Source organism: Theobroma cacao, chromosome 9 (assembly GCF_053813885.1).
Source record: "Theobroma cacao isolate CCN51 chromosome 9, ASM5381388v1, whole genome shotgun sequence".
NCBI lineage: Eukaryota > Viridiplantae > Streptophyta > Magnoliopsida > Malvales > Malvaceae > Theobroma > Theobroma cacao.
In genome coordinates this window covers 11443195-11459746 of record NC_142647.1, presented here as the reverse complement: position 1 = coordinate 11459746, position 16552 = coordinate 11443195, and the positions used below count along the sequence as shown (strand labels likewise).

Here is a 16552-nt window from a genome sequence, read left to right as displayed (position 1 = left end):
TAAAATTTCCAGTAGCATAATATGGCGAATAAAATTTAATACAATCTACCGAGACCAATCTAAAACTGTTCATATATTTCATGCCAACTCTAAAAATTTAGCCATCATGCTACCATAGTGTCATAAGCCCCAATTTCAATAACATATAAAATCATAAATTTCAACACAGTCTCCATATACTCAATTTTCCCAAAACAATATTTGATTTCAAAACTAGCATAAATCTCATTTTTATTAAAAAAACATTTTAATTGGAAAACGTAATATTTTATAATTTAAACTCACCATTCAATAAAAGCATCAAATAAGTATAATTACTCTAGATATTTAAGACGATAAATTGTCCACTCACAGTTCTAGGAGTCGATGTACTCCTAATCTCAGTCTTCAAGCACAATCTCTGTACTTTTACCACTGTAATTTGCTCACCACCTATCCACAATGTACAATACATAATTCACCACATCAATGCTTGACCATTATAAAATCAATTCAGGCTCGGTATATGTACATGATATGATATACAACTTATCCGACTACCGTTTAAATACGGTGCTGACCTAATTCGGCCTATTATCTCCAATTTAACTCCAAATCAATTCTTCTCACTTTCTACACTCCAATTATACTTAAATTACCTTAGTGACTGTGAATGAGATTCAATTTATCAGTCTCGATAGCAAATTACGAAAATACCCCTAGTGGGTAAAAATTTGTATTTTTGCTCCGAAAATTCCCATTATTTTTCTAGGCTCATAATTCATCATTATTCATCATAATTCCTCAAATAAACATCAAGATCAGCAGCCAATATTCCCCTAAAAAATTCAGCCAATAATGGTAATGGAGGAAAATGAATTCTTTTCTTGTTGTTTTGTGTCTAAATATGCTAAACTAACTTAAAACACTAACATAACTTAAAATCAAATTAATCTAACTTCATTCTCTCTCCATACCCATTTGGGCAGCCATGAATTCACTATGAAAACATGAAATCTAACCATGAAAAATAAGGAGAAAAGCATGGGAAAGGTAGATCACAAGTCAAAATCAAGAAATTTTACCTTTTGTCACTTGTTTCCTTGAATTTTCACCAATTTTCCCTTGAATTTCTCCACCTAGGTTTTTGTTTTTCTTTTCCCCTTTGTTTTCTTGCTATGGCCAGCCAAAATGAAGAAAAAATGGTGGTGTGGGCTGATTTTTATAGTTAAATAATATAATAATCTAAACTTGTCACATGTCACTACATTGTTGGTCTATTTTTTAAAATTCTTATCTTTTAAGCTTTAAATCTCCACCACACATTATTCCTTCAAATATCCATAACTTAGATAAAATTCTCAGACTTATCCAAAGTCTTGATGAAGTAATTTTTGAAATTTACACTTTTACCCCCGTAAAAGTCAAAAATTACATTTTTACCCTAAAAACTGAAAAATTACCCATAAATATATTTTTCATCCCTTATACTCATACCATTTTCCAATTTGTCAAATGTCATCTAAATTCTCTCAAAATCTCAAATTTTGTCAACGATTGAAAAAATTACGATTTTGCCCCTACACTCCAGAAATCACCGAAATTAAACTTTTTCACTTCTAAACCTCAAATCATACTCCAATAAGTCAAATGGACCAAAAAAAGCTTTTCTAAAAATTTCCATTTTGTCCCCAAGTGGCAAATGACCATTTTGCCCCTAGATAGTGAAAATTTCGGTTTGACTCCAAATTGATCCTCGAACTCCGAATTACCATTTTGAGTCATGCCTGAACTGTGAAACTCTTAATTTTGCCTTAAAATTTCTATTTGAACTAGTTCGAGGCTTAATCGACTTAATGATACCATTAAGGGCAATATCGTCTTTTAACGATTTTTTCAAACTTCCTAAATATGTAACCATTCTATTGAGCATGTAAATGACGTCGTAATTATTTTATAAAATAGGGTTTGACAGTTGGTGTGCATTGACATGTACAAAACATATAACTGTTGTTATTGTAACCACTATTACTTGTATTTTTTATTGTTAATTTTTATATAATATCATCTTTTAAATATATTTTTAATGTCATATATTTTATTTTTATTTTTATTTTTTATTATAATCGTATATATTTTATTTTTATTTTTTAATATAATTTTCTACATTATATATTTTATTTTAATTTTTTTTCTTTAAAAAGATAATATAAATCTTATTGATGATCACTATGATTACTGAGAATAATAAAAGAACATCATTGAAATCTATATAAAAAAACAAATTATAACATTATAAAATGCTTTTTAATAAAGAAACAAAATTGAAGGGTTAAATTGTCTCAAACAACATTGAACAGTGCAATACAATCTGATTGCATTGGTTTTAGAGTGTAATCACATTACATTTATTTGTTATAATGTGATGCATTACAATCTTACATTGTAATGGTTTATTGCAAAACAAATATTGTGATATAATTTAATTGGACACATTGTAGGGAATGTGTTCTTACTTTCCTCATACCAAACATTACCTAAGGGCATATATATACCTTAGCAAGACAATATATGAGTCCATCATTTCTTTCTTTTTCTTTTTTTCTCCATATTGCCATGTTTGCAAATGGATACTAAAATTATGTCAATGGATATATTTAAGTTCCCTTAGATTCTTATTTTATTAGTTAGTATTTTTTATTTTAAAAGGTAAAAAATGGAGAGTACATTTACATTCAAGAAAATTTATTTTTTAAAAATTTAAGATTTAAAATATTAAAATTGAACTTTTATGAATAACAGCTGCATATTTTAATTTAATAAAGAGAATTATATTATATAATTTGATTTAGTAATTGACATGTATATATTTTTTTCTTAAGTAAATAGTTGGATTCAAATTTCTTTAATTTTTAATGTAAAGAAAATATAATTACACTTCAATTGCTATTTTAATATTTATTAAATATGACTTAATATTTAATAATAATTATTGGAAAATTAAAGAAAAAAAAGTAATAATTATATGGAATGAAGGCTTTCCTCCTTCAGGCAATATTGCTAAGTGTCAAGCAATAAAGGTCGTTGGGGCTTCCTTTAAATATAACTAGTATGCTACCCGTGTGATACGCTCAAGATGTTAAATTTTTTGTTTTTCAATTGAGTTGAGAATATTTTGTGAAATAGATATACAATTGTAATTATATTATCATATATTATTGTTGGTATACATTGACATGTACAAAATATTATTTTACAAAATATATAATTGTTGTTATTGTAGCCACCATTACTTATATTTTTTATTGTTAATTTTTATATAATATTATCTCTTAAATATATTTTTAATATCATATATTTGATTTTTATTTTTATTTTTATTATAATCTTATATAGTTTATTTTCATTACTTAATATAATTTTTTGTATTATATATTTTATTTTAACTTTTTTTCTTTAAAAGATAATATAAATTTTATTGACAGTCACCATAATTACTGAAAATAATAAAAAGACATCATTGAAATTTATATAAAAAAATAAATTATAATATTATAAAATATTTTTAATAAAGTAACAGAATTGAAGAGTAAAATTATTTTTAACAACATTGTAAAATGTAATACAAGCTGATTACACTGATTTTAGATTGCAATTACATTACATCCATTGGTTGTAATGTGATTTATTACAATATTACATTACAATAATTTATTGCAAAATAAACACTGTAATATAATTTAATTAAGCACATTGTAGAGAATGCGCTCTCACTTCTCTCATACCAAAAACTACCTAAAGGCATACATATACCTTAGCAAGACTATATATAAATCCATCATTTCTTTCTTTTTTCTTTTTTTTTCATCTTGCCATGTTTGCAAATGGATACTAAAGTTATGTCAATGGATATATTTAAGTTCTCTTAGATTGTTATTTTATTAGTTAGTATTTTTTATTTTAAAAAGTGAAAAATGGAGAGTACATTTAAATATAAGAAAACTTTACAATTGAGTATTTTGTATTTTTTATTTAAATTTTTTATTTTTCAATTGAGTTGAGAATATTTTGTGAAATAGATATACAATTGTAATTATATTATCATATATAATTGTTGGTATACATTGACATGTACAAAATATTATTTTACAAAATATATAATTGTTATTGTAGCCACCATTACTTGTATTTTTTATTATTAATTTTTATATAATATCATCTCTTAAATATATTTTTAATATCAGATAGTTTATTTTTATTTTTATTATAATCTTATATAGTTTATTTTCATTTCTTAATATAATTTTTGTATTATATATTTTATTTTAACTACTTTTTTCTTTAAAAGATAATATAAATTTTATTGACAGTCACCATGATTACTGAAAATAATAAAAGACATCATTGAAATTTATAAAAAAAATAAATTATAATATTATAAAATGTTTTTAATAATGAAACAGAATTGAAGGGTAAAATTATTTTTAACAACATTGCAAAATGTAATACAATCTGATTACACTGATTTTAGATTGTAATTATATTACATCTATTGGTTGTAATGTGATTTATTATAATATTATATTACAAAAATTTGTTGCAAAATAAACACTGTAATATAATTTAATTAAGCACTTCGTAAGAAATATACTCTCACTTCTCTCATACCAAACACTACCTAAGGGCATACATATACCTTAGCAACACTATATATAAATCCATCATTTCTTTCTTTTTTCTTTTTTTTTTCATCTTGCCATGTTTGCAAATGGATACTAAAGTTATGTCAATGGATATATTTAAGTTCTCTTAGATTGTTATTTTATTAGTTAGTATTTTTTATTTTAAAAAGTGAAAAATGGAGAGTACATTTAAATATAAGAAAACTTATTTTTTAAAATTTAAAATTTAAAAAAATTAACATTAAACGTTTATAAATAACAACTGCATATTTTAATTTGATAAAAAAATTATATTATATAATTTGATTTAGTAATTGACATGTATACTAACTAATAAATAGTTGGATTTAAATTTTTTTAACTTTTAATGTAAAGAAAAGATAATAACATTTCAATTACTATTTTAATATTTATTAAATATGACTTGATATTTAATAATAATTGTTAAAAAATGAAAGAAAAAATTATAATAATCATACAGAAGGAAGGAAGCCCTTTGATACTTTTCTTCCTCAGGCAATATCGTCAAGTGTTAAGCAAAGAAGCCTTTGGGGTTTACTTTAAATATTATCATAGATTATAGATTTTATTCTCAACTAAAAAAAAATTATATTCCAAAATTATCCTTGAATAAAAAAACAATAAAATGACGATGCAAATCAATAAACGCAACACGGTTTGGCGACCCATCTGTCTGCCACATCTGCCACTCTGACACTGACTTTTTATAGAGTTTTGTGCCAATATCTATCATTTATAGTTCCAAGGGCAAACTTGTCCAGATATAATACGTTATCTGCTTTTATTTTTTTTCTTTTCCCTGACTTTAATGTTAATTATCAATAGTATTACTATTTTATTTTTTTAAAGGTACCAAAGCTAACGCAATCCATGACGTGGGTTGCATTGCATCCCAAATTTGACAACCTTTTCAAGTTGCTGACAACCTTTTTTTTATCCTTGTTTCTATGAATATTACTGTTTTAACGACTACTCTAATTTAGTTAAAAATTATAAAAGAATTTCATTAAAATAGTAATAACTCAAATAAATTTGAAAGGTGGGTAAAATCTAAAACGCTTTAAAAAGAATATTTTAATTTTTTGTTTTAAAACAATATTTTGATCCCTGAACTGTTAATATCCTAATCAACAGTTAAAAAAATTATAACTAATATCACATAATATTTTAAGACACAAATACCTTTTTTAAAAAATATACTTATGTTTCTTTCAAAACTTAATAAAATTCATTTTAATATTTAACAAAATTTAATATTTAACAAAGAAGAAAAAAACTTAAAAATTAATAAAATTTTAGAATAAGATTTATGAATGAGTTAGTTTGTCTCACTTTGATATTTAATAAGATTCGATATTTGACAAAAAAAATTAAAACTTTTTATATATAATAATCAAGTCAAACTCTTTTAGGTTACTTTAAACTCTAGTCTCAAAGAAAAAATTTTGAACAAATTTTTTTTAACAAAATTAATAATTACGAGTAAGAAATTAATCTCTTCACATGATATCATTAAATTTGAAATATCCATCATTGAATAAAAAATTTGCTTTTAATGCATTCTTTTCAATAAAAAAATTCTCAAACTGTTAAAAAAATAAAAAGATTGATAACAATAGACTTTATCTCGAGAAAAAATTTTATAGTTTTCAAGGCAAATATAACTTTAAATTTTCAAGCTTGCAAATCAAATTTTTTTAAGTTTTTTTCTTATTAAAGTTTTTAAGAAAACAATGCACAGATTTTTTAAAATGAGAATATGCTTAAATTAAAAAAAATATAAAAGAGTGTTTATATCTTAAAATATTTATACAATATTAAATTTAAGTTTTTTTTAATTGTTAACTAATAGTGTTAACAATCAATGAATCAAAGACATCATTTTGAAATAAACAAAATCAAAGTATTTGAAGTCTTATTAAATTTTATCCTTTGAAAAGCTACACTAGTTGATTTTATCATTATTTCAACTTTTACAAGCAAGAACGACCGGACAAGGGCACAGATCTGATAGAACAAAGGGTCGAGGAGGGGATAGAACAAATAAAGAATCTTTAGATTTGCTGGAATTGAATCTGAATGAGGATTATATATTAAAATCCAACCTCACCCTTTACTCGATATACAACATTTCCCCAAATATCGTTTTATAAATTATATAATTTTTTTGCTTATTAATAATTAAATAATATAAATGTTTAAAGAAAAACACTTAAGAATATGGAAGCAAGAACTGTACTAACATTGCATTAGGGGAAAGAATGCAACGAGCCCTTTCAATTAGGGTGAGCAAAATTATTCCAAATGAAAAAAATAGACTAAATCAAATGGAGTTTGGTTTTTTTAGTTGAGTTATAACGGTTTTCAATGTGTTCAGTTTTAAAAGTTTGATTATTTTCATCAATTTGATTTTATATTGGTGGTTAAATTTCTTGACCGAAAAATTAAACCTGAATTAATATAAATTAAAATTATTTAATATATTTTATTAATATATTATATATTAAATTTAATTTAATGTTAGTCAATATGCATATTTGAATTTATAAAATATTTAGCTTGTTTTAATTAAACTTTATACTAATCTGATTTTTTTTAACATTTTAGAAAAACGTGCATAAAGCCATGAGAGGTCCATATTTGAAAACCATTATTGGTTGTCGTTGGTTGTTGGAATTTCTCGAAAGTTGGTTTAAATTTTCCTTATATTAACTTATGCCTTTTAAGTTTATTGTTTTTGAAAAATGTTCTTGAATTTGTTAAAAATATTGTTGAATTTATTTGAGAATATTAACATTTATATTTATATGTTATCTTAAAATTTGGTAAAGATATTGTAAAAAGTTTGCTTGAGTTCAAGTTTTTGAAACTGACCAAATGGATCGAAGCAGTTCGATTTAATCGATTCAGTTAGTTATATAAGTTCAGATCGATTCGGTTTTTGAAAAAGATAAAGTTAGATTTTTTCGACTTTTGGAATTATCAAAAACAAACAAAAAAGGGTTATTAGAGATGGATAATACTTTAAAATCTTGAAGAAAAAATAAGTTAAAGTTTTCTTTAAAATTGTTATTTTTATTATATATATGTATATATATTATATTTATTTATTAAAGTGAGATTCACTTACAACAAGTTGCTAGATTTAACTTGTATTAGCACATAAAATTTTAAATTAATTCGATATTTATATCATATGAATCCGGATAAACATATTTCTTAACATATATTTAACAATTGAAATTTTACTATCAAACTAATAGTTACATATTTTTCAAGTAACTTGAAATTTGACATACATGATTTATGTGAATAATATATAAAATTTAATGACGAAATATAAATATTATTAAAAGATATAAGAGGTTCTGGATCTCTCCTCATATTTATTTATTTATTTAACTATGCTATTATGATGCATGGGCAACTGAAGAAGTATTATCTTAATGACAGTATATGCTTATTTGTTAGTCTTAAGTTATTTGCTCATCACTAGTTATGATGATTGTGTTCCAGTATATGGGTTGACAGTGATGAAGTTAGGAATTCGTGTTTGAGGGGGGGCGAAGAGCGAAAGACAATATAAAACAATTAGATGGAAAAAATTCATATAAAAGTTATACAAATAAATTTTGAAAATCATTCAAAGAATCAATCTTAATAATTTACTTAAAATAATTAACTAGTATAATCATAAATTATTTAATAAGGACAATAATTTCAATTTTTAGATAAATTTAACAACAAACAAAAATTAACAAATATGATAAAAAAATCTCAATGGAAAGCAATTCATTAAAAAATATTAAGAGCTATCAATAAATAATTCAATAGGAAGTAATTTCCTGAAATTAATCATAAAAATTAAATATAATATCAATAAACAATTTAATGAGAAAACAATCCCGAATAAAAAAACTTAATTATTCACAAGAGTCTAAGCAAATAAAAAAATAAAATAATTTATAAGAAAGCAATCAAACAATCCCTAAATAAATAAGTAAATAACTAACATTAGGTGCTTAATCAAATCCTTGTTTTGTTGCTTTTAACAAAAAATAACTAAAACGGTAAATCCTAAATTAAAATCACTAACTAGAAAATATTAAATAAAGAAAAAAATTTTAAGTTGAAAATATTAAAAATAAAATAAGTAAATTAACCAAACTTACTAATTATCATGACATAAAAATTGAGTTATCGATTAGAGGTTTTCTACACAGAAAATGCTGGCAAACAAAAAGGACTAAATTTTTTTTTTTGTTTCTATAGTATTTGGTAAAAAGAAAAAAATACAAGACGGGATGGTTGTGAAGTTTTGAAAAAGTAGAGTTTGAAAATAATTCTATTGTAATAGGTTTTATTTTAATTCTATTAAAATTAGTTATTAACTAATTATTTTGAGACATCTCACCAAATAGAAAAATATTGTAGGGACAAATTAAAAATTCTAAAAAATTAAAAAATGTTAAAAAAATTAAAATTTTTATAAAGATGAAATTATTAAATTTTTTAAAAAATAAAAATAAATTATAAAAATTTTGAAATTTTTGGGCGGTAGGGGCTCCACTAGGCCCCTCCCCTCCGCCTCTGTGGGTCGAGTTATTTGATTGTGACTATGTTTTGCTTATACTTGTAACTTTTTCTTAGAAAAATAAATGTAATTATAGTGTGCATGAGATATATCAAGTAACCTTTTAGAATGCAATAAAACACAAAAGTTTGATTACATTCCTTGCAATAACAATTTCAAGTCACTATAAATAAAAACTATAGAAAGGAATTATGAGAGAGTGGGAGAGAGACTTAGTACCATGGTAATAATTCATTGAAATACTTTCCTCTCCCCCATAGCTTTATAGCTCCTAAATGGGGAGAGAAGCTTTAAAGGGAAACGGATTGTACCCAAAAAATAAATAAGTAAATAAAAGAAAATAGAAAAAGAAAGGGGAGGATAGTGTGTTCCCTTCCCTTTAATTTCCCCACCTTCAATGAGCAATGCAAACAAAGGAAGGATTCCTTCCTTCCCTCTTTTTCCTCAATTCAAACTGATGAGCTATCTAATCCAAAACAAGGGGAGAGCCGGAGAGGTGCCTCTCTGCCTTTCTAATATAGTGCGAGAGAAAGGTTGACTCAGTGATTCCTACTACTCAATAAAGAGCAACAAAAAAAGAAAACACACACACGCACACAAAGACACTATTATTCGTGGCATGAGACCAACAGTGAAAAAAAGAATAAAAATAACAATTTTCCACTACACTTTATAAACTATTAGCATTTGGGATTAGGAAAAACCAAAAAATACGCCACCAACTCAAAATTGTTTCAATTTCGAATTTCAAGTATTGCATTGCATTGTCACATATTCTTCGAAGGGAGCTTTATCAGTATTAAATTAAAAAAGAATTATAATGGTGTGAGGTAGTTATGCAATTATTAAATGCGAAATGAAGTCTTTACCGTTCTTTTTCTTTAATAATAATGATAAAAAAAAAAAACAATTGGAAGCTTTTCCTGAACTGAAGAGCCAACAGACAAAAAGATGGTCCCATAAGAGACGTTGTCATTTTCCGCAATTTTAACAAAGCATTTATTTTTGAAAGGTCTTTGTATACTATAGGCGACAGTCTAGTATGGGAATGCTACTGCTTTTCCGTATTTTCGATCTCCAATATCATTTCCAGATCATTTTTGCTTCATCCGGTTCCCACGTCATCCATCCAAGCGATCAGTAATTGGACCTTCACGTCAAAAGCTCAACCTTCGCAATGCTTGAAAACTCATTACTGTTATATTCTCAATTAGATTAAATTAATTGCTAGTTTTAAACCTAGTCCTAGAGCCTATTTGGCTTAGCTAGAGTTGTTAGGAAATTATTTTTGACGTAGAGCACATCAAAAAGTGTCCTTTAAACTGAGCAGCTGTACCTAAAAACATATTTAGAACATGTTTATCTCCTTTTTATATAACAAAACATGTAATATATTACACATTGGATTACTCACAATAAGTAGGGCATGCTTACTATAAGGTGGGGTCGCCTGAATCTAAAAAGTCTACTCCCATTCCCACAATTCCATTATATGATTTTTTTTTCCAATTACAATAGTCAATATCGGAAATTTTGAGGTTACCATTCGAAATTCTGTTGAGATGCCCAATTTTTGGTCTATTCCAAAACAATGTGTTCCACTAAATACAAATAATAACGAGGCTTCCGAAAATTACATCTCTTGTAATATTGTGAATCAAATTCCATCTAAATTAACTCATTTTCTTTAATAAAATAAAAAACACCAAAGCCACTCTCACGAAACTAAAAGAGTCCATGTAACTATCCAAGCACTTGTGCTTGATCGTTGTTTGACGAGATATTTTTAAAAATTGAGTAAGTTTTCTGTAATTTAATTTTTTAATAAATTTGATTTATTATTATTTTTATTATATATTGAATATTTAAAATATGTTGAAAATGTGAGATAGTTAAAACCAACTATATGCATTAGTTAGTTGTTTTAAAAGTTTTTATTATTTGAATACGTCACTTTTATACTCGAAAAATTATTACATTAGTTTTTTTATCACATTATTTTTGTACTCGTTAAATCAAGATATATTACATGCAATTTCTCTTTAGGTTCTTGGCTCTGTTACATGCAATTTGAGCGTGTCTTTGCTGAAGCCCAATGTTCTTATGTTCTTTTCAATGCATTTGAGGAATTATGGTACATAATTTGATAGGATTGAATTGTAAGCTCTAACATTCTTTTAAGTTTATATTGAGTTATTATTATTTTTTAATTGAGGAAAGGGAGATATGAATTCTATTCTTTAGATAGAAAATCATACACCAAGTAATGAGTCAAATATTCGTATGCTATATTGAATTATAATTTGATAAAGAATGTACTAATTTTTGATTAATGAAACTTCAAATACCTTTTTAAAAAATTACTATTTAATACAATAATTATTCTTATAATTTATATATATAAACAAGAGAGTTCGAATTTATCAAAGAGTACGTCCCTGTATTACAAAAACTAAATGCTTAACATTAATAGTGACCTATAACACTGATGCAAAAGGCTTATGGAGATATCTAAATTGCAATAATCAATGATCAATTAATTGTATACGATCAACCAAACCCTTAAGCATTCATTAGAAAGTTCCATTTTAAATAATATTTCTGACCTATTGGTAAGGGAATATATAAGAGCTTCTATTTGATAACAGTTAAAGGGAAAAAAACCCATAATAGAAGAAGTAATTTTTATCATAATTAGTATAATCTTGTTCGGGAAAAAAAACCCATAGTAGAAGGAGTAATTTTTATCATAATTAGTATAATCTTGTTTGGGAAAAAACCTTAAAATATATCACAAACTAAAACGAGAAAGAAAGAAAAGTTTTAAATTCAAGGGCAACATAAAAATTAGGGAAGAAGGAAAATAAAAAATTAAATAAATAGAAGTTTTGTGATGGTCGATAATTTCATTATCGTTATTGGGTTCAATTCTTTTCTTTTTTTTTTTTTTTTTATCAATTACCTTTATAAAACAATTACACTCACTTGTAACGTGTTTGAGATTAATAATACAAGATTTGAAGCATGCCCGACCCGTTTGGATAATCCGCTGCCAAATCTGAAGTGATCGCTACGCCCGTTCCGGGTTCCTAGACGTCTCATGAAAAGTTTGATCAAACTTGCTGTCACTTCACCTTGCCCTCGACCTCCTCCCAATGGGGCCCTACGTCGGCACAGACACATGACAACAACTTCCCCCAAACATTATTAAAATCCCAAAAAATATTTTGTCCTAAAACAGCTACTTTTTCATGGTGTATATCGCTCCACGTGTCCCTCTCTCACTCGTCAGCACCTAGATTTCCACCCTTCACTGGTCACTAGATAGATAGCCAAACACATCCCTAAAAACCAAATCAAGAACCAACTGTTGCAACACTCCACGTTTAGTCCAAAGATCCCCAAAACCATAAAACAGAAAAAGCACTAGCCCTTTCAGAGGGAAACTGGGAGCAAAAAACAAATATATATATCAATTGCTTTGATTTATGAGGATGGGAATGGAGATAGCGAGCGTCAAGGGGATTCCGGGAGGCTGGGGCATGGCTGCTAAGACATGCGACACTTGTAAATCAGCTGCTGCGGCTATTTTTTGTCGTGCTGATTCGGCTTTTATGTGCCTGAATTGTGATTCCAGGATCCACTCTGGTAATAACAAACTCGTCTCTTCTCGTCATGAGAGGGTGTGGATGTGCGAGGTGTGCGAGCAGGCCCCAGCTGCGGTCACTTGCAAGGCCGACGCTGCTGCCCTTTGCGTTACCTGTGATGCCGACATCCACTCTGCTAATCCTCTGGCTCGTCGCCACGAGCGTGTCCCTGTCGAGCCTTTCTTTGACTCTGCTGATACCGTTGTCAAATCTTCCCCTTTCAGCTTTCTTGTGCCGACGGATCATAGTGGTGCTTGTCAACAAGAAGATGTAGAACCTGGTTCTTGGTTGTTGCCCAATCCTAACCTCATTTCCAAACTCACCGGGGAAACTAATCAAGTCAAAACAGGGGATTTGTTCTTCTCTGAAATAGATCCGTTTATTGATTTCGAGTACCAGAATTCGTTTCAACCTCATAATAACGCAGCTATGGATAGCGTAGTTCCAGTTCAGGCCAAACCAGCAACAATTCCAGTGATCAACAATGAAAATTGTTTCGATATTGACTTCTGTCGATCCAAGCTCACAGCTTTCAGCTACCAAACTCCGTCTCTCAGCCAAAGTGTAAATACTTCAATCCACTTTCTTCAATTACATAATCTACTCAATTTTCTCAAAAAAAGCCAAAAAGAAAAAATGAATAATAATAACGATTTGGGTATGTCTCTTTTGATCTCTTCTTACTTCTCATAAAAGGAAATTTCCTCCCCTTCACAATTCAATCTTCTCTTAGCAACTTTCAAAGAAGAAAAAATAAACTTTTCTGGTTTGAAAAATAAACTTCTGTAAACTGATTCTTGATACAAACTAAACAAAACTTTCAGGTTTCATCATCGTCGCTTGAGGTAGGAGTAGTTCCAGATGGGAATACCCTGTCCGAAATCTCGTATCCTTTCGGACGAACCATGACTGATCCGAGCGTACCCATCTCGGCAACTACGACCAATAACCAAGCACCCCAAGCCTGTGGAATCGATCGAGAGGCTAGAGTTTTAAGGTACAGAGAGAAGAGAAAGAACAGAAAATTCGAGAAAACAATCCGCTACGCTTCCCGAAAGGCCTACGCTGAGTCAAGGCCAAGAATCAAAGGCCGTTTCGCCAAAAGAGCCGAAATCGACAACGAAGTTGACCACATGTATAACTCGCCTTCTGCTGCAGCAGCTTTCATGTCCGACGCCCAGTACAGTGTCGTCCCTTCCTTTTGAAGGTTCATGAATCTGGTAAAAATGGAAAAGAAGAAAAAGAAAAAGGGGCTCTTTATTTAGCTATGATCCTGTAATTTTCAACTTTGATTTCTATCCAGCAAGTAGAATAACCCGACGACTGTTGATATTAAGGAAAACAAATGTTTAGTTTTTAATTATGGTTATTGATGTAAAAATAGTGTATCGGTGGAGTTTTTGTTGGCCGTTAATTTGCAGGAGTCAGGGATGATAAGCTGAAGCTGAGATGAAAGATTTCCTTGCTACTCTAAAAAAGCAAAGCCCACTCACTTTTTCCTTCAAAGGGCTTCTTCTGTGACTCTGTTTTCTGCTAGTAAAGTTTTACTTGGCTTTTTCTCCTTTCCAGTTTCTTCCTCTATTATTCAGGATCAATCAGGGTCATGGATCTATTTCTCTACTTTTATTGGCTGTTCTCAAATGAACTTGATTGAGTATTGTTTAAGTGTTGTTTTTTTTCTTTTATAATATTAGTAGAAGCAGAATATTATGGAGATTCTGAGCTCAAAAACTTAGAGCAACACATGGGGTGTCTTAAAAGATAAGTCTTTCCAGTTTTTCTGGAAGTTTCTCTGACGGATTGGAATTGGTGAGCTCATGGTTGTGACAGCCTTAGCTTTCCAAGAAAAGAAAACATGCCATTCTGAACTTTGACCCAAATCATCTTTGCTTTTTGGATTTCCAAAGAGGGAAGATGGCATCTTCCCTCCCATTTTTTCCGCATTGTCTATTATCTGCAGCTGGATTGCAATCTGATTCTTCAGGTATTTTTGGTTTTTTATTTTTGTTTTAAATGAAAGAATGAATGAACCTTTACTCTCTTTTAAGCAACTCACAAAAAAAATCAGAGGGGTAAATGTTGATTGTCATGACTGGTGCGCAAATCAGAAATTGACGTCAATGGAGTCAACATATGAATATTATGTGAAAAGAAAATGAAAATCACGCTATTATATAATTTTCAAAGTGTGAATTAAAAAAAAAATTATAAAATATACAAACATTATAAATTTATAACACTTAATTACCCCCTTTTTATTTTGCATACCTTAAATTCTAAGGATTGATTTTGTTAGTAATTTTTAAATTTAAAATATTATTTTTATAATAATAATTGATAATTAATAATTTTTATTTTAAATTCTTTTTCTTCTTTTTCTTTTCGTTTTTCTTTCTTCTCTTTATGTCAGCTACTTGAGATGTGGCTAGCAATACGGTGCTTCGATCTGGTACTCCTTGTGACCAGAGCTAGCCATTAGGACACTAGATCGACTCTCCCTATGATCGGATCTGGCACTCCACAGCTAGATCCAGCCATAGACATTTGGTTGGATAGCGCTAGATTCGACACTTTTTGCAACTAGATATAGCCGTAAACGTCGGATTTGGACGAAGATATTCAAATCCAGTTATAAAATTGCCTTCGTCGTCGCCTCTGCTACTGCCCATTACCTCCCCCCTCTGGTGGTGGGTGGAAGATTAAAGAGAGAAGGAGAAAGGCGAAAGCTAAAATGAAGGGAGAAGAGGAGGAAAGAGAAAAAGAAAATGTTTTTATATAGATAAGGTTGTAGTTTTTCAAACTTTTAAAGGGCATTTTGTTCTTTATCATGGAATAACTAATACCATGAGGGGGTTGGTATTACCTATTCCTTGGTTTTAGCTAATTTTAGAGAATAGCCATTCCAAAAGAATGGCTATTTCATGGAGTATTTGACAACCAAATAAAAGAACAAATGTTCCTTAGGAATAAGCTATTCTTCCAACCAAACATGCAGTTAGGGATACAATGAAGCCAACGTCTAACTTCGTTTTGCACTTTATGATAGTAGACTGTTAAACACACCTGAAGGTTACAAATTTATTTGGTCATAGAGCCTACTTTCTGTAGCATGTAGATTATGAGAAATTGAAACACTTTTGGTAGATTATGGGAACTCAAAGTGTTTATGTTTATTTTCTAAATTTTTATTCAGAACATAACACTTTTTTTGCTTTTATCTTGTTTGTTTGGTGTGTCAAAATGATTGACAACAAATTCTTTAAATAGACTTGTAAGTGTCTCTTCTTTAAGGATATAATCATTTTAGTAAGCCAATTCTATATCTTAAACACACATTTACATGTTACACGACATAACTTTAAGATAAATGTATTGTTTCAATAATTACCTTGTGATAGGACAATTATTCATATCATAAGACATAAGCTTTGAGATACAATATGAAAAGATAACATTTTATATCCAAACTTTTGAGTAATGATATTTTTTTAATTGTCTCATAACCTTTTAACTTAGAGGTGTTTTTCTAAATATCACTTTACCATGAAACATAACTTTTTACATAAAAACTAATTTTTCACATAAAAACCACATACAATCTAATAGTTACAGTATGTTACACTATGTGA

General features: G+C 28.2%; 1 protein-coding gene across 1 annotated transcript; it reads left to right on the top strand.

Moving 5' to 3' along the window:
• The first annotated feature begins 12629 nt into the window (after nucleotides 1-12629).
• COL5 (CONSTANS-like 5) lies at nucleotides 12630-14491 on the top strand. Its single transcript, XM_007014043.3, has 2 exons — nucleotides 12630-13487; nucleotides 13748-14491. The coding sequence occupies exons 1-2, from the start codon at nucleotides 12765-12767 to the stop codon at nucleotides 14126-14128; spliced, it is 1104 nt and encodes a 367-aa protein (XP_007014105.3). The 5' UTR covers nucleotides 12630-12764; the 3' UTR covers nucleotides 14129-14491.
• Nucleotides 14492-16552: the final 2061 nt, after the last annotated feature.